General features: G+C 43.7%; 1 protein-coding gene across 4 annotated transcripts in view; it reads left to right on the top strand.

Moving 5' to 3' along the window:
• Positions 1-5,808: 5,808 nt before the first annotated feature.
• plekhn1 (pleckstrin homology domain containing, family N member 1) overlaps positions 5,809-19,973 on the top strand; it is a 42,357-nt gene continuing 28,192 nt past the window's right edge. For 3 of the 4 annotated variants that reach the window (XM_078557859.1, XM_078557861.1, XM_078557860.1), the window contains exons 1-5: positions 5,809-5,992; positions 8,642-8,756; positions 15,339-15,485; positions 17,892-17,972; positions 18,730-18,817. In XM_078557859.1, coding sequence (XP_078413985.1) covers positions 5,916-5,992; positions 8,642-8,756; positions 15,339-15,485; positions 17,892-17,972; positions 18,730-18,817 — 508 coding nt within the window. In that variant the 5' untranslated portion in view covers positions 5,809-5,915. The remainder of the gene's footprint in view (positions 5,993-8,641; positions 8,757-15,338; positions 15,486-17,891; positions 17,973-18,729; positions 18,818-19,973) is intronic. The other variant, XM_078557862.1, reaches the window with a different exon arrangement.

Raw genomic sequence — 19,973 nt, forward strand, 5'->3', positions numbered from 1 at the left:
TTATGCTGTTAAGATTGAATTTTGTAGCCTGGTGACAGACTCAAGAATCCAGTATGAAAGACCCTTTAGAGCCTGTTAGTGCCAAAATAGGGGCAGCTATTGCTGTGGATCCATGTCTATAAACAGCTGGATTAAAACTGCTCAAACTCATTTTGTGTTGGACCCCTGCAGTCTCGTTGTGTTTGACGCCACTGATCAGGCTGCTCTATAAAAGCTGGGTCATCTCATTGTGAATGCTTTATTAATGGGGGTGTCTGAACTTCAAGCAGAAGACTACAGTCAAATGTGGGTTTGGAACACACTTGAAGGGTAACAAAAAATGACACCCCATTTCCCCACCAAATAGAGACAGTCACAACTGAATTCATTGGTCATACCAGATGCTTTGATGGCTGGGTGAAACTTTGATCCACAAGGTGGGGAACAGTCTTCACTGTCCCGCCACTCAAGATAGGTCTTAATCTTAAAAGCTACTCCCTGCTTGGAGTCGGTTGAGGCTGGATCTTTTCCTATGGAGTTTTTTTTTGTGTGGTCCCTTGAAAGGAATGCCCCTTCCTCTTACTCACCCCACAAAAAGTTGAAATTATTATTTTTTTCAGCAGCCACATAATAGTGATGGAGATGGGCGACGAATTGGAGAGTAGGCTCTGCCCATTTGTACCTCAAAATTGTAATCAGGGTCCTATGTACATCACAGGGCCACAATTTGCATATTACAAGTATCCTTCGGTGTGAACCCAACGGCCTTTCTCAGGACCTTACCCAAGATGGCAGCGGTTTGGGCTCTTGTGTTCCACTGCTGATCACCATGGGTTTGTGTGATGCTCAATGTTGATTTAAACATGAACCATTCATTGCTAATCTTTAACTATGTACCGATCCCAGTTAATGTCATGCATGGTGCTGCTACCATGCAGGTAAGTTGCTTCTAGAGTGTACCACAAGCCTATTACCATGTGACTCGAGACATCATACCTTGGGCAGCGTTATTCTCCAGTCCCACATTAACCCTTGCTCTGCTGAGCACTTTTACATTACAAGGAGATACAGGCACATACAACATCATACAACAGGGGCCACAGCATAAATGGGGTGCAAAGTGATGCAATGCCATCTTCATGCTGTTTACAAAGAGTCATGGGGGTAAGGGAAGGGCGTCAGTTAAAATTAGGTGTGAAAAGCCATGGCAGCCTGACCAGCAGCAGGGATAACCTTCCCATTTATAATGTGTTGAACGTGCCAAATGCAATTATCCTATTTTTAAACTTCCCATTGGAATCTTTCCTTCAACAAAACAAAGTGTGGCGACGCTCTGATAGACATTGAGGGTAAACAGAGCAGCATGATTACAAAAGCCAATTGTATCAGGTCTCTGTTACTGAGAAGACGCACAAGAGAAGAAAGTGAATGAGAAACAGGGCGAGCTGCATGATGCGAACTAAACAGTCTCTGTTGTAGTTGCCGATGATGGCATCAAATTTCTAGAAAGCTATGTTTTCATGCCATAGATCCCAGATAAGCTGGGTTAAGGCAGAGGCACGTCAGCCATCAACTCCATCAGTCCCCCTTTTGCTACCTGTACATAAATACAATTGTGGACTCTTTTTACCAATAGTTTTACATCTCTTTTGCACCTGGTTCCCTTCTTCTTTTAAATTTTAATCTTGGAAATGCAGCTATACCATTGTAAAATGAAACGGCTGGGTGAAGGTTCATATCGTCAGGGGTACGGCTTAAGTGTTTGATGGGCAACTGGACAGAATAGTGAAGCACTGCTAAATGTTCTAGCATGTAGTGTTCATAATGTACACTTGAGGCCTTTCCTGACTAGTTAGGGTTTAGAGTTAGACACTCATAACAACAATCCAATGCGGTTGGTTTTGTTGCTTTATTGAACACACCATTAGTTTAATCGGGCACTGGTTTGGTTATTATATTCATGTGGCCCTTAAAGGGGATAGTTACAGTGCTGATTCATGTCAGGTGACCCTTGGGGTACTCAGTGTCACCCTGATTGGTCCAGGAAAATAGGTCCAATATATCATGTGACATAAAGGAAGTTACTTTATAAACCTGAATTTTTCACTTGCTGCTATCTTAACACTGACAATAATCCATAGGTTATCAACAATGTTGAAGCCATCCCCATCAGTTTTTGGAAAATCCAGGCTCCTCAGTCATTGTAAATCAGTGGCCATGATAATAATAATATATCATGTGTTACATTGGTGAATCGATTGTTCTACACCAAGTCCTGAACACCTATCACCCTTGTCTTTGTGGGTCTACATTGATTCCTGTTCCAACAACACCTGGACTAAAAATTCTCATCCTTATTTTCAAATCCTTCCTTGACCTTGTCCCTCTCTATCTCTGTAATCTCCTCCAGCCCTGTGCCTTCTGAGATCTCTGTGCCCTTACAATTCTGGCCTCTTCTGCCACCCTGATTTCCAACACTCCACCATTAGTTGCTGTCCTTCAGCTGCCTGAGACCTAAATTCTGGAATCCCTTCCCTAAAATCTCTCCGTCTCTCTACTTCTTCCTCTTCCTTTCAGACGCTCCTTAGCTTTTGGTCACCTCTCCAAATATCTCCTTGTGTGACTCAGTATCACATTCAGCTTGATAATGTTGCTGTGAAGTTCCCTGGGATGAATTACTCCCTTTTGCTCTTCTTTGAGTAGTGTCGTGGGATCTTCAGATTCGTCCTAACAGTCAGGCAGATTCTCAGTTTAACCCTTCGTTCAGAAGACAGCACCTCCAACAGTGCAGGGCTGCCTTAGCACCGCATTGAAATTCTGCCTGTATTATCTATTCAACATCTACAATGAGACATCAGCACTCAGACTCCAGTGTACGTGCTGAGGCAGCACTGCACTATAACAGCCTTCTGACTTAGAGGTGAGACTGGTACCAGAGGAACCACACTAGTGCAATGAGGTACTGCTAACACTTTAACAATGGCACAGCTGATTCTACTCAGTTTCTTGCACCATCTGACGTTCGGGAGAAGAGAAAATAGTGACAACAATCTTTTGTTATTTAACAGAATTATAGTTCCCCCAATGTAACTCTAACCCTGCCCAACCCTTATCTTAACTGCAATCATAAGCTTTACAGCAACTCTAACTTTAATATTAATTTTAGTGCCAACTCTAACCCCAATCCCCATCCAGCCTCTAATCAATCATAAAATTCAACCACAATCCCATCCATAGCATCAACTCTAACCACAACTCGAACCATAACCCTAAGAAAAATCTCAACAGTTAACCCAACCCTAACATGAAACACAGAAGTCGCTAACAATTAAAGATCAGATTTCAAAAGTAGTATTTGGCAGCTCAATTTTTGTTTCAATTTTTCTTTACTTTTTCTAAATGTCTCTCTTCATCTCTTGAAGATGCTCACTCTAGATGGGGCATAGTTCCATGGGTTATTCTGTATGTGACTTGCGTGACCCATGTGTCAGTCTAGACAATGGATGTTGGTATCATATCTGACTAAGAGAAGGGGTGATCTGGTCCTACACACTCTCCAACAGGAGTCACCAGACAGACACATTTCCTATTTCTTTCATCCACCATTGACACCCAAACCTGTGCCCCAGTACATCCCACGCTCTGGAATCCCCTCCCTAACCCTTTTCCCAACTTTAAGGCACTGCTTAACCCTTTAGCCAAGGTTGTAGTCACCCTCCTAAGTAGCCTCTCTCTTTGGCTAGACAATTTAAATCTGTCCAATTATGCCTCTGTGGAGCACATTGAGATTTTCACCCTCACATATGGGGGCGAGTACAAGAGCGGGCAGATATGAAAATTCGCACCATTGGCTGGCATGCCATTTTTGCCAGAGGCGGAATGGAGGTCAGAAGGGCTAACAGCCCACAAGCAGCAGGTAGCCAATTGAAGGGATTAAATGCCCAATCGTCTGAGGCTGACTGATGGCAGCCTGGGGTTGGGAGGGCTGTGGGCAGTTCTCCAGACAGACTTAGGCCCCCTTCCTCACCAGCCTGGCCATAACTGCGACCACAGGTTGTGCCCTGGCTGTTGCGGCAATTTTTAAATTGAAAAGTTTTTAAAAGTTGCGGAGAGGGCACATCGAGGATGGAGGCGCCATCCCGCTCTTCCTTATCTGAATGACAGATTTCTGCTCCATGGGGGGCCTCCTATCGTCACTCCTGCTGTGAGAGTCTGCCTGCCATCCTTAATTGGATGGTGAACCCACCCATTAGCCACTAATTGGCGCATTGAGGAAAATCATTGCCAGCTGGCGCTACCCATATAAACGTTGGCGGAACACGGACGGTAGTCTGTGATGCTGACATAACTAAAAGAGAAGCAGGAAGTGACTATTTCCCACACAGTCTGGGTATGTGACCCCCATTTGACCCTGACATGGTGGGGGGGCGGTGTCCTGTGCCAAAAGGCAAATCCCTGCTCTAGGAAGCAAAGTAAGTGCAAATTGTTCTCATTGTTCATGAAGTTGCTCAATGACTGTGAAGATTCTACACCAGGTAAGCTCTTCCTGTATTGCTAAGGTCAGTAAATACAGGAATGATGACCCTTCTTAGGGTCAGGCGGCACCTGTAAAGAGAGAAACAGGGCTGACGTTCCCAGTCCGTATGACTCTTGCTCAGAGCGGACTGGAAACGTTAACTCTGTTTCTCCCTCCTCACAGCTGCCGCCTGACCCTCTGCCTTCAGCCATTTCTTGATACCACGTGGAGTGAATCGAATTGGCTGAAGACTGGCATCTGTGATGCTGGGGACCTCTGGAGGAGGACGCAATGAATCGTCCACTCGGCACTTCTGGCTGAAGATGGTTGCAAATGCTTCAGCCTTGTGTTTTGATGAGCTGGGGTCCCCCATCCCTGAGGAAGTTATTTTAAATGGATAGCGATTGTTGGACTAGAGCAATGCCTCTAAAACTTGTAGGCAAAAAGTTAGGCTAGATGCCAGGGAAGTATTTATCTTGGAGAATCACTGAGACAGATGGTGAATATAGAGTCCTTACCACCCTTCAAAATGGAGTTTGAAAGGTTTCTCAGAAAAGAGGACACTTCCAGTTAGAGGGGCAGAAACAAAAACAAAAAAAATGCTGGAAAAACTCAGCAGGTCTGACAGCATCTGTGAGAGAGAAAGAGAAAGTTAATGTTTCGAGTCTTCTTCAGAGCTAAAGAGGGGCAGAAGCTTCATTCCCAAAGCTTTGTTTGATTGCCTTAGTGAGTCAGGGAGAAGTTTCCCAGTGTTTTTTTTTTGCCAAACTGGTTTGCACCTCTCTCTGAGGTAGTAGCTAGGAGCTGGGTGATGGGTGTGTGAGGTTTGACCATTCAGGGGCTTGAATGACCTGGTAGTCTTCCCTTGCCCTTCTCATACCAACACACTAACAATAAGACATGATGAAGTGCTTTGCTGTGACATGTACTCCCATGGTAGTTATAAAGCAATTAATGTCACTTGATACTCAAGTATTTTTCAGCAAAATTAGTAACTGGGAGGTAATGCACTCCTAAGTAGTTAAAATAAACAAGCCAATTCAATTATAAACACGCTTTCTGGTTCACAGTAAGGCTGGTGGTACTGCACAGAGACTGCACACACAGCAGGCTTGTACAATCAAGCCAGCCATAACACACACAGCAAAAAATCTTCCCACCAAGAGTGATCCTTCATTTACCTGTGAGGCATTTTGATGTTACACTTATCTGGGAAAAATAAGACCTTTGACCTGCCTGTCAGGTTTGACTCAGGTTGACTCTTCAAGTCCCCACCCACTGGAGTCATTCACTTAAAACAGGAAACGAGGGAATGAGTTAAACACACAGCAGCAAGCCGTCAGCGCTGTACTATCAGTTTGCATTTGACACTGGGGCTTGGAGGTTCTGCTGGGTGATCCAGCCAAGCCTCTCGAATAGAATGGGCAACAGTTTATCTTGTATCCCAAAGAGGGCACATCACTCAAGAAAGTGGACAAAAAAGTCGAGAGATAGACGGTATGTGGACCTCAAATCTGTTAATTAGTGTTATCAGCAGATTATTTAACTTCAGCCAACTTTTAACTGGCAGAGTACTGAGACTGTTCCTGCAAGACTGAACTGTATAGAGTGTAAAACACAAGGAAACTCCGAATTGGACATTGTTAACATACAAAATATTTTAATGTTCTTCAAACACACTGATAGAAATGCTCTCTTAACAGCAGTGGGCGATTGTTAATAAGGATTAAAGTTTCAAAATTTTGGGCTGCTCAGATTCTAACTTCTTTCTATAATTGAGCAGCATTTAAGATTGAAAGCTGCCATTCAGGTTTAAAAGTGGAACACAGTGGAAAGTTCATTCAAAATAACAGCAGAACGTGCAAAGTTATACATGAATGGGGAGTGAGTGGCAAGGCTGTAACTTAATCACAGATCCAGATAAACTTTAACAGCACAGCTTGAGTGACTGATATACGAACCTTGGTATTAGCCTAATTCCTGTTGGACTGAAACACAACCATGAGGTGTAATGACCCCAAGTAATGCTTTAGTTAATTTGCTGTGTGCCCATTTATTTTCAATAGACTAACAAGTGTGTGAGAATAAGACGCAAAGGAATTTTACTCAATCTGTTAACCAGCGCATTGCCAAAAGAACTGTCTTAAACTCTTACCCGACGAAACCTCCACTGAGCCACTTTGATTTTCCAATTACGTTTCTCGGTTTTGCGAAGATGTCACGCAGAGGTCAGTCTCCGTGACATCGTGAGGTGAATTTTTCCTGCTGTGGAACGACATGGGGGAGAGAGCGCTATAACGCAGGAAGTTCTCTGATGTACGATTACAAAGCAATTGGTGCATAGTCAATTAGAATGCTCTTTTAATATAATTGCTGTTTTCAATTATTATGTCACAGAGCAATCTACCGAATCCCATCTGTCGGTTTTATTTCTTGTTTAAACTTTTCTTGTTCATGTATGTGACAGGAGGAATTTACCATTGAACTACAAATTACTCTAACAAATGTGATGCTCAACTCTTCATATAGTCCCAAAAGGCTCGCAAATCGGGCGTTGTGTTGACAGTGAGTGAATGTCAAACATGGGCATTCGGACATTATCTCTACTCGCACTTAGTATTGTAAAATTTGCAGCCTAGAAGGAGGCTATTCAGCTCAATGTGCTATGCCGGCTCTTTGAAAGAATTTCATCGCTGGCCCTTTTTTCCATAACCTTTCACTTTTTTTTTTCTAAAAATATTTACCCATATCTCGGTTAAAGGTTATCATGGATTCTTCTTCCACCACTTTGTAACAGGGCACTTTGTCTCCTTTTTAACCATCTTAGTTAAAAATAGAATGTCCTGATACCTTGCCCTTCAATCTTTTGGTGATGATCTTAAATTTACCGGGCGGCGATGGCGTAGTCGCTGGACCAGTAATCCAGCAACCTAGCTTAATGATCTGGGGACTTGGGTGCGAATCCCACCACGGCAGATGGTGGAATTTGAATTCAATAAAAATCTGGAATTAAAAGTCTGATGATGACCATGAAACCATTGTCGATTGTTGTAAAAACCCATCTGGTTCCCTAATGTCCTTCAGGGAAGGAAATCTGCCATCCTCACCTGCTCTGGACCCACAGCGATGTGGTTGAATCTTAAATGCCTTCTGAACAGGGTCAATAAATGCTGGTCTGCCCACATCCCATGAATAACTAAAAAGAAAAATGTATGTGTTCTACGTACTGATCAGGGAAACCCTATTTGTCCAATGATAACCCCTCAGAGTTGGTGTCAATAATGACAATTTCTTTTTGTTCTAACATTTCTTTGCTATTTTTATGTGGTGAGCTTGTTAGAAGTTATATTGTCTGCTGGCTGCAGTAGGCTCACTGTAATCCCCATTGGCATCACTGGCCTTAACTGACCATTAATTGGCAACACCGATTGGCCACCAAATGGGGTCGTGCAGCCCCTTTCCCATATTCTAGTTCTATTATTCCGCAGAATGATATGGGGAAAAAGGCAGGGAGCCAGAATGAAAGGAAAAGAGCCAACGCAGGCAAGTAACCTCCTTCTGTGCTAGAAACACAGCATGATGCTTCTGAGGCCTGGTGTGGGCAGCCAATGGTGGAGTCTATGTGCGAAATGAAAAGATGTCACATTGAGAAGCAGCAAGGCCTTCGGACCTGGCCAACTCGGGGCACATTCCCTGGCTTAAACTGGTGCTAACTCCTTCAACAAGTTTAGCAAACAGAGGAAGATAGGCAGCACTAAAATAAAAACAGGAAATACTGGAAAAACTCAGCCGGTCAGGCAGCACCTGTGGAGAGAGAAACAGAGTTAATGTTTCAAGCCTGCATGACTCTTCATCAGAGCTAAAGATTTTTGCTTTTAAGATATACTGCACGTTTGGAGCTGACTTTACCTTGCAGTCAAATGCCTATCCACCAGCTCAAAGATCCCTCACCTTGATAAGCACAAGGTGTACACAAATCCCTTTGTTAAAATAGCAAAGGGGACTGCTGGTCAAAAGTGTGGCTTAATATCATGAGGCGCAAGTCCAGCCTCATCATGGTTCCTAATGTTTAAGAGTACTCGCATGCTGAAATGTATTACAGTACAGCAATCCCTCAAAAACAAATGTACTGTACTTTGATTACAGTGCCTCTATCAGGGAACAAGTACAGCCAGATAGTTATGCCAAGTTGCAGAAGGAGCCAGCACCTGATCTGAATCAAACTGATCTCATCGCACAGGCACAAACACGTTCAGTGAAGGTAAGCTACCAGTTGCCGAATGTTAAAAACCATAGCAGGCAAATTTAAAATGTCTGTGACCCTAACAGGGGCACGGGTGTATAACGATGCAGAATAACAGGCCTCCTTGCTGTGTTACAGTGGCCTCTCTTAATCCATATAACAATGTGCTTTTATTAACAAGAAAGGCTTGCATTTGTATAGTGCCTTTCGTGACCTCAGGACACCCCAAAGCATTTTATAGCCGATGAAGTACTTTTCTAAGCGTAGTCACTGCTGTAATGTAAAAGCAAACTTGAGCCCACACCAGGATTTGAGTTCATAAACTAGGCTAGTACTTGAGTGCAGAGCTGAAAGAGTGCTGCATTGTCAGAGGTGCAGTCCTTTGGGGTAAGCCTTAAACAAAGGCCCTGTCTGAATGTCAAGTGGAAGTGGAAGATCTGATGGCACTAGTCCAAGAAGAGCAGGGCGGGGCTTTGATAGTTCATAGCACCCTCGCCTTTGAATCAGAGGGTTGTGGGTTCATGTCCCACTCCTGGAAACCAAGAACTGTGATTGTACTCGAAAGAGTTGCAATCTGTGACTGTTGATAACTTGAAAGAGTTTGAGTATATTAGGAAAAGCTGCTTCCACTGGTAGAAGGGCTGATAATGAGTGAACCTATAAGGTAACTGGCAAATGAGGGATGATGCAGATGAGATTTTTTTTAACTCAGTGAGCTGTTATGATCTGGAACGCACAGCCTGAAATGATGGTGAAAACAGATTCAATCATTGCTTCTAAAAGGGAATTAGACAAATACTTGAACGGGAAATAATTACAGGGCAGTTGGAGAAACAGGTCTAGTTGGATAGCTCTTTCGAAGAGCCCGCACAGGCAGGGTGGCTGAATGGCCTACTATTTTCCGGCCATCAGGTCCAGTAACGCCTCAATTTCAAAATGCTTATCATTGTGTTCAAATCCCTCCTGCCCCCTCCCAATCCCTGTAAGCTAATACCTGGAATAGGTCCAAAAACAAAAATAGCTGGAAAAACTCAGCAGGTGTGACAGCATCTGCGGAGAGGAACACAGTTAACGTTTCGAGTCCGAGTGACTCTTCATCAGAACAGGGGCACGGGTGTATATATATATATATATAAATGTAAGTATTAAGTGGGATACCTGGAATAGGTAGGTTGTCTTTATGTGGAAAGGTTGGACAGGCTAGGCTTGTATCCACTGGAGTTTAGCAGAGTAAGAGGCGGCTTGATTGAAACGTTTAAATCCTGAAGGGTCTTAACAGGGTGGATGTGGAGAGAATGTTTCCTCTTGTGCTGTATGATTATATGATTCCCCATGGGCGTCCCGCCAATCCGCACCCCTCAACAACTTCTGGCTAAAAGCAGATAAATTGGTCATTCATCGCATTGCTGTTTCTGAAGCATTACTAGCTCAGAATGGCTGCTGAACCTCTTAACACTTCAGGCTGGACTGCACTCTAAACTAATTCATTATAATAAGTGCTTTGAGACATTTTAGCGAACTGTATATACATGTCTTTTCTACCATTTATATATATATGAATGTAAGTATTAAGTGGAATACTTGGTAATATAATATACCCTCAACCCTCTTATTGAAAACCAGCCTGCCAGAGAGTGGCACCAGACTGCTCCTGAGGCCATGCCTGCTCTATGGTATACGATTATACTGAAGAACAAGCTCACAACTCATCCTTATTGGGTTCACCTTGTTCCTGTTTCCAAGTAGGTGAAACTGCAGTTTGCTTTCACTGTAAAAGCTCGGGTTTTACCAGACGGTAAAATGGTGTAAGTTCCTGAGCTATCGCAGTGGCACCCGTGCCCCTTATTCTCTCTGAGGCTCCCTCGGAACGCCAAACTGCATCTGCACCTGAACCACCAGCCTAAGTGTAGCAAGCAGGCACCGATATTGATATCCATGAGCTTCTGCCCGGAAACCAAGGCACCAGTGCTGCTGGGTAACTTTCCTCATCACAGCCGTTTTCTGGGCCTTCCAGTCTGTGAGCCAATCATTTATGATTTCTCAATCGAGAGTTTTTATTCATATTACTGAAGATAGAACATAAAAGGGTCAGTTCTCCAACTGGTACATGACACCTGGAGTGGGCAATATACGCTCTTCACTATCTTTAACATCAACAAATGTACTTGCAACAAATGTGTTCATGATCTCATGATGAAATCTGCCTCAATAACACCAACTCGCATTTATGTAGCACATCTGGCATAGTAAAGAATCCCAAAGTGTTCCACAACAGCATTGTCAAACAAAAATTGACACCAAACAACAAAATGAGGGATTAAGACAAGTGACCAAAAGCTTGATTAAGGAGATATGTACTAAGGAGCATTTTAATAAAGGAGACAGAGAAAGAGCAGTGTAGGGAGGGAATTCCAGAGTTCAGGGCCTAGGTGACTGAAGGTAGAGCCACCAATGCTGGAGCAAAGGAAGTGGGGGATGCACAAGAGGCAAGAGTTGGAATTTTTGAAGGCTTGTGGGGTTGGAGAAAGTTACAGACATACAACATATGGACATATGAATTAGGAGCAGGAGTAGGCCACTCGGCCCCTCGAGCCTGGTCTGCCATTCAATAAGATGGTGGCTGATCTGATTGTAACCTCTCGCCTATCCCCAATACCCTTTCACCCCCTTGATTATCAAGAATCTATCTAGCTCTGCCTTAAAACCATTCAAAGACTCTGCTTCCACTCCTCTTGCAGAAGGGAATTCCAAAGATTCACTACCGTCTGAGAGAAAAAATTTCTCCTCATCTCTGTCTTCAATGGGGGACCCCTTATTTTTAAACAATGACCCCTAGTTCTAGATTCTCCCATGAGAGGAAACATCCCCTCCACATCCACCCTGTCAAGACCCCTCAGGATCTTATATATTTCAATCAAGTCACCTCTTACTCTTCTAAACTCCAGTGGATACAAGCCTAACCTGTCCAACCTTTCATCATAAGACAACCCACCCATTCCAGGTTTTAGTTTACAGAGATCGGGAGGGGGCAAAGTCATGGAGGGATTTGAACACAATGATAAGCGTTTTGAAATTGAGGCATCGATGGACCTGAAGGCTGGAAAATCCTGGCCGTCATGTCTGGAGGAACAAAAGTGTGGATTAGGATTTCAGCAGAGTTCCCAACATGGGAGATTAGATTGGAGCATTAGGTGCTGAGATCAAAGTATCTGATTTGACGCAGTCCTGATATTACGGGCATGGAGATTAAGAGCGCCTACATTTTGGACCTGTTCATCGGTACCAAATTCTCATCAACATTGTGCGAGAACATATGCCAAATGCAGAATCTTAGAAAATTTACCCAAAGGATCTACAAGAAGATGTTTGCCTACAAAATTAGTTTTGGACTCAACAAAATTAAAAGGAAAAATCTACATTTCTGGTGGTGCCAATTATCTGATATCAGGGCATCCCAAAGTGCTTTACGGCCAATTAAACACTTTTTGAAGCATAGCCACCCTTGTAATGTAAAATATGGGACAGCCAGTTTGTGCACAGTGAGATCCCACAAACAGCAACAATGTGACAAGCCCCAGGTGACTTTGTTTTAGCGATGTTGTTTGCCGAATAAATGTCGCCCATTACACCAGGAAGAACTCATTTCCCCTCTTCAAAATAGTGCCAAGGGATCTTTTACATCTCATCCAAAAGGTGGCACCTCTACCAGTTCAATATGCCTTCAGTACTGTACTGAAAAGTTAGCCTGTGATTGTAACTAACTGGAGTGAGTTGAATGCACAAAGGTTCTGTCCCAGAGGTAAGACTGCTACACAGTGAGGCCAGTGACTCACACTACAGGCATCTTTACTGCGTGATGAAAGCATTTAACATATCAGTGGTTTTTCCAGTGCAGTTCCGGAGAAGCAATGTGATAATTTAGGATTCAACTGATAAGGTACAGAGGTATGTTTGAGTTGTAGGTGGTTATGGTACACAGTGCCCTTTTGCGGGTTTAGACCAAGTTCTCGATCGTCCTGCCTTGAGGGTGCACTGACAGGGCCCAGCCACATCAAAGGCGCCAAATAAAAGCCAATTAATGGTGAGGGATATTGCAAGACTTCCTTATTCTTGTGTAACTGCTGACTGTCAGCTTGGTTATTAACATTGTGGAGAGCTGGGACATGCCACGTAGAGACATCCGGAAGTAAAACACATTTTAACGCTAAATATTCGTTAGAATCATGGCCAGCATTGCCAAACACTTTACCAGCAATGGCTGGATGTGCACAACATGTCAGTCATCCTCAAAAAGGAATGACAAGTTTTGACATTTCAGACATGTGCCCTGTCAATTCAGCTAAGATGGAGCTTATAACCTAGCCCTTCTCTCTAAGATGCTGTTTCTCTGGGGTTCCTTTTTTCTCCTCAGTCTTTCAGCCATGGCTCAGTGGTAGCACTCTTGCCTCTGCGTCAGCTGGTTGTGAGCTAAAGCCCTCGAGCACATAACCTAGGCTAACATGCCAGTGCAGTGCTGTCGGAATGCTGCACTGTTGAAGATGTGGTCCTGCAGATGAGCTGCAAAACCAAAGCCCCTTTGTCAGCTTTACATTAAAGGTCCTTGTTGTAACGTGCCTTTTAAGGGATAGGAGCATGACATCACTAGAAGGGAAGTGTGTCATGCCATACAGTCTTCATTTCACTTTTGCCTGTGAGCACAACACAGCACAGCTCTGATGTCTTCAATCTTTCTATCTTTGTATAAATGTTCCCACGTGCCCAGTCTCAATAAGTGAACCCACAATGTGTTTACACAATCCTTGATGAGTGATCGGTGCCTCTATTGCATTTATAACAACACAGCAGCCCCATTTTGACGAAAATAGGGAAGTCCTGGCCAATATTTAACCCTCAAACAATGATCATTAAATATGATTATTTGGTCACTTGTCGTATTGCTGTTTGTGGGAGCTTGCTATGCACAAATTGGCTGACATATTTCCTCTATTACAATACTTCAAAAAGTACTTGGCTGAAAAATGCTTCAGGACATCCTGAAGTGAAAGACATGATAGAAATGTGAGTTCAAACTACCAGCATTTGCAGTTTTCTGTTTTAACACTGACAGTACACAGGCCTCCCTTTTCAAACTTGCGGCCAAAACATGGTCGGATAGAGTCTGCCCAAGTTTCCTGGAAGCTGTTCTGGGACACACTTGGCCTCAGCAGTGGTTCTGCTTCCCCGGAACAGAAGCTGCAGTAAATACATTTGGGTGGGGCCCTAAGGATTTAGAGCTGAACAGTTTTAGCGCTGTTCCCAAGCATTCCTGCCACGCCAGGCTTTATTCATGAGCTTATTAATGTTTCACGCCCGGTGGTCATTCCTCCCCTGTTCCCAGAGAGTCAGGAGGGTTTCTTTTATGAACTGAAAAAAATGTGAACGGCATGGTTTTTTGACAACCATCTTGAACAGTGCAGCATGAAAGATATTTTTGCCAGTTTTTGGGTGGAAATTGTCCTGTGCGATATTAGTAACAAATGTTTTTGGCTGCTGGAATAAAATTCCTGCATCTATTGTTTTTACGAAGGTGTTAATCCTTTTACTACGGTTTAAAATAGCAGACAAACCAGTTTCACACTTCACACTAATATGTGAGTTACCAATATTAGACAGCATGATTTCAACTGAAAGACATGTCTCAATCCTAGTGGAAGGAGGCTACAATGGTTTTTGATTCATCAGGGTCAATGCTTGTCTGAAGGGCTGTGGGTAGCACCGATGGCAGACAATGAGCTCCATTTTACCGGGGTGTGAGGGGGCGGTGGAATTCACCAGGGGGACAGGGAGTAAATTGAAGGCCAGTTGGGGCAGTAGTGGTGGGGGGGCGATCATAGCTTGGGGAGAATTTGAAAAGGTCTGAGTGGGGTGGGGTTTGGAAGCCGGGGAGCGTCGGGGAGATCAAAGGTCCCCAGGTGGGTTGATGGATGGGGGAGGGAAATTGGGGGGTGGGGGGGGTGGGGGGGGTCTGAAGATGGGAAAGGCCGGGGTGGGAGGGAGTGCCTAAAAGACCAGAGGGGTCATCGTGACTTGGAAGGAAGTGCATTGCTCCAAACACGAAGGGTTTGGGGGGCAGGGGCTGGATGGCCAAGGTTGTGGTTTCCAAGTAAACTCGGGAGGACCAGGTGAGGGGAAGGACTCCTACTCCTTCCTGGTCCACAAGCAATGCTGGAATGGAACTTACCTTCTGGGTCCAGTAGTCTTCACCTCCCTTTAGCTGCCGGTTTTCCAGGCGTCCAGCAAACACAGTCAGCCAGGGTTAAACCAAAAATGGGGGAGAAATGTGAGCCTCATTAAAATATTTAAATGTGTCACCTGCCTCCTCGGAGAGGGTTGACCACAACCCCCACCCCCACCCCCACCCCCACCCTGTGCACCTCCTCTAAAACTGCAAGTTGGTGGTGGGGGGGTAGACATGGCTTGTGTTCGGCTTTGATTTTTTTTCACATTTGAACATCCCACCCAACCCAAATCCACCCATGTTTGGGGGTCTGCTCAATGTGTCTTTAATTTGTGATTAATTCCCATTGCTGACTGCATGACTCATTTATATATTTCAATTAGGAAACAAAGCAGTATGATAAAGCAGATATAGAAACTAGACTGCTCAACAACCCCATCATGGAGTGGGATCAAAGTGGGATGAAGCTGGAAGATCTAGGGAAAATGATTCATTGTTCCACGGTTAAAATCTGTCGTCAACCCTGCAAGGTAAGGAATTTTGTCATTACTTAGAGTTCAGATATGTGTCTCACAAGATGAAGGAAGGATATACTTGTATTGGAGGTGGTAAGTGAATGGCCACTAGATTGGTCCCTAGGACGAGGGGTTGTCCTATGATGAGAGGCTGAGTAAATTGGGCCTATATTCTCTGGAGTTTCGAAGAACTAAAAAGCCGACCTTATTGAAACATACAGGATTCTGAGGGGGCTTGACAGAGTAGACACTGAGAGGTTGTTTCCACTGTTTGGAGAATCTAGAACAAGGGGACACAGTCTTAGGATAAGGGAGCGATCATTTAGGACTGAGGTGAAGAGAAATTTCTTCACTCAGAGGGTTGTGAATCTTTCCAACTCCCTACCCCAGAGGGTTGTGGATGCTCCATCGTTGAATATATCCAAGGCCGAGATGGACAGATTGTTGGCCTCTCAGGGAATCGTGGGATATAGAGGGCGGACAGGAAAGTGAAGTTGAAGCAAAAGATCAGTATGATCCTATTGAATGGTGGAGCAGACTGGAGGGGCCAAATGGTCAAACCTGCTCCTTTTTCTCATGTTCTTATGTTGGGGCTGATTTCTCCAAGGCGCAGATCTGCTAAGAGGCCTTATCACCATTGAGATCAAACCAATGTTTCTGTTCTCACTGGAGTCAGGATAATCTGACAAAGGCACACAATTCCAGCCTTGTTACGTTACAAGTTAGGCTGGGTGGACAGAACTCTTTATCTCACTCAGAAGATTGTGACTTCAAGTCCCAGCCCAGGATTTAAGGTGCATATGAATTGCTAGACGGAAAAAGACCAAGGAATATTTAGTTTGCCTCTGCCATCCTCCAGTCACATGATATAATGGTAACGGGGCTGTTGACTAACCACCACAATCAGTCTCCATCTATTACTCAACAAGAGATCCAGACGTGAGGTGAGGAAAACCTCCAGTGATGGAGAACTTTGGGAATCATAGGCCCAAAGTCACCGGTTCCACCCGACCACACTCTACCTAGCACATTATATCTCCAATTATTCAGATGGTGCTGACGTGTTACAGTTCACTCAAGAAGTTCAAGTTGCTGTGCCAACGTGTGCTTTTTGCAATCATCTTGTAGCCTGGAGCTACAGATAATGATGGTAGAGGATCCAACTTTATTTCCATCACACATGGCTGATGAGGAATCACTTTCGCTCTTACCGCCTGCACATTGGCGTGTGTTGGAAAGGATTTGCAGGTTGATACTCAACCTGTTTAAGTACCACATTATGAACACACCTTCATTGGCCATCAAGTCCTGGAGTGGGACTGAAACCCAGAGCTTCTGGCTCAGAGGCAGGGACACTACCCACTGTGCCACAAGACATCCAATTATTCAGGTTATTTATGGATTTGAACAAGCAACTAGACTGTCAATAAAAACAGAAAATACTGGAAAAACTAAACGATCACCTTGCGCAATGCTAAGGGCCTGTTCCAGCAGCTTAATAGGAGGTTTAGAATCTCACGTCACTATTCGAGTAAGAGCAGAGAGTCAACAATGTCAACATTTCTCCCTTATTCCAAAGAGAAGGCGAGCTGGTTCTTCCTGGGTACCAACTGGCTGCTGCATTTAATCATGTAACTGCACAATGCTCTTTGTGAAGTGTTTCAGGATGTTAGCTGAGCTATGTCACCAGGTCCGCAAGCTTAGATGTAATTGGTGAATGGGACTTTGTGCAAGTAATGTTGGGGTCAAGTTTATGGAAGTTGAGAGGTCAGCCAGGAGGGCATTGGAATAGTCAAGTCTAGAGGTAACAAAATCTGAAGCTCCATCTCCAACTGCATGCAGGGAGGATTCTGTTCTCTGTAGGCCAGGATTCCAGCCATGTATTTAATCTGTACTCCAGAGAGTGGGCAGAGGACAAGCTGCAGATTGAAAAAAATGTATTGTACATATGAAACTCGGCTGTTAGCCAGACTCCCCACCCTCACCTCCATCTCTGTGGTATCTGGCAATAAGTAGAGAATAGAACCAGGTGAAAATAGAGATACCCTAACGCGTTGGTGACCACTAGTCATATTGCTGTGGCAAAATAAATAATTGCAGCCAGCAGCAAGACCTGAGTAACAAGCTACTAACAAGGGCCTGGAATCCATTTATTAAAAAAAACCTACAGGGGGATTATCTGACTGCTTTCTTTAGTTAATGATCCATAACAAAACTGTGGAATTAGGTAAGTTTAGAACATATGAATTTTAAGTGTGGAGTTTTATTAGGCCATTAATTCCATTTTTGTTAAAGGGGCGTCAAACCAGAACCTGCTATGTCAGGTTATGTGCATCAATATTTACTCACTGCTCATGGTCTGATATAATCTTATTGGAGCCCTTCTGATACATTAGTAAAGAAATCTGTCTCTTGCTGTAGGATATCAATGACAGATGTTTGGCGTTATTCCAGAGCCATCTGCTTATTCTCTCTGAGGATTTCCGTGGCTTCACTTACCAGGTAACTCTAACTTAAACTCATCATCCTGCATGGTCAGAACGTGGTGCCATCCTGAGGGCATTGAATTAGGTCTTTATAATTCGGATATTTTCACTGCACAGGATTCAAAGATAAGTAACTTATGTCTCATTGGGTTTCAATGTCTGCACGTCTATCAGATTGAGTCAGCTCTATTCCCAAAGATAAGAAGGTACAAGAGACACAGAGATCTCATTCAATTCATGCCAACATTAAAAATAAAAACCTCTCAGGCACTCCCTCTTCCAAATATCTATTGAGTTCCCTCTTGAATTTCCTGGCACTACAGGAAGGAGGAGAAGATCTTCTACTTCAACACTCTCATTGCATGCTAGCTGCCTGTGTCAAGTGGCTGTTTGCCCTCTTGGCCTATGATTCATTCTTTTAGATGGAGGTAAAATCATGAGCTCGGAATGTGTAATTTTCCAATATGTGCTCTGAAATGGAATTAAATCTCCCCAGTCCCCTCCAACCCACCCACTCCATGGTCTCTCTGGGCAACTTGCCCCTTAAACTCACATCTTGATGGAATAGACCATGACATTGCCATGTGTGACATTAATGAATGAATGGGTTCATGCAAAACAGTGCACAAAGGAGGTTCAAACAATCATGCTAACCTTTTGTACACCTATAGTGCTATTTCATGGTGGAAGGAATTTTAATTATGAATTGGGTAATTCACAAACACAGTAATATGCATTGCATGTAATCTTGTCTCTCTACTTTCTGCGTATAGGGCACGCTCCCCTTAGCAGGGATTATGGTGAATAACATGGAGAATACCAACAGCAGCTCAAAGCAGAGTCACGCATTTCAAATGACAGGTATGTAGCAAACAGTTTAGGTACTAAATGATCCGATTAAAATGTCAGTCCTGTTTAATTACCTTTTACAACCAAAAATCCTTTAATATTGAAGGGTCATTCATTGAAGATTGCAATTATCACAAGATTTATGTAACAAGTTTCTGTTTAATGAGCAATTGGATTCCTTACCAGCGTTCTCCTTAAATTTCCCTTTCTGAATTTCTATTCACTGAGCGTTTGTTTTTCCTGTTTTATTCTTCCTCTCTCCTCTTCTCCATCTCCCCTTGACCTTTCCCCTCCCTTCCCCTCTTCACCCTTCCCCCTTCCCTTCCCCTCTCCATTTCCTCCTCTCCCTACCTTGCCCCTCATCCCTCCCTTTCATCATCCATTCCCCCTCTGCTTTTATCTCCCCTTTCCTCTCCTCTCCTCTCCCCCTTCCCTCCCCTCCCCTCTTCCCTTCCATTCTCTATCCCTTTCCCATTCCTATACCTGTCTCTGTTCCCCTTTCCCCCTCCTCCCCCTCTTTTCTTTCTCCTCTCTCCTTATGCTCCTCTCTCCCCCTCCTTCTAGTCTCTCCCCAGGTAAAGCAGCAGTGACATACAGGATTCACAAGATGGTAAAATCGTCTGAGTATCCGACAGTCCAGTGCTGATTGAATTTCCTCCCTTTCAGTGCACTGCAGGTTGCAGGGTAGAGCAAGCTGCATGGCGGAACCATGGATGAGCACGGACCTTAAATTTGAACCATACAATTATGGCCTGTGTAGCAGTTATGAGATTGTTTAGTTCTGCTGAGATAAACATGCTTCTCTGACTGATGAACATGTTCCCTACAAAGTATCGATTGCAAGAATTGATGAAGATTTTGAGGAATTCTGCTTAAATGTTTTACCTCATAAATTTTTGGAAAGCAAATAGCTGTAACTTCACTTTAATCGGACAAATATGACCATTTTTAGCAAAATAAGGCGTTCATTAGTTAACATTTTTCGAAAAAAGATTGAGTTTCAACCTAATTTATTGACAAAATCAAGTTTCTAAAACTCTAAATTAGCTTTTTAAAAATTGCTCAATTTTGGCATGGAATGTTATTGTTAAAGGACCATGTGCAGGGCCACTGACCAAGGGGCCCAACATCCATCAAGACCACTGACCAAGGGGGCCAACATCCATCA

Source organism: Cetorhinus maximus, chromosome 15 (assembly GCF_964194155.1).
Source record: "Cetorhinus maximus chromosome 15, sCetMax3.hap1.1, whole genome shotgun sequence".
Lineage (NCBI taxonomy): Eukaryota > Metazoa > Chordata > Chondrichthyes > Lamniformes > Cetorhinidae > Cetorhinus > Cetorhinus maximus.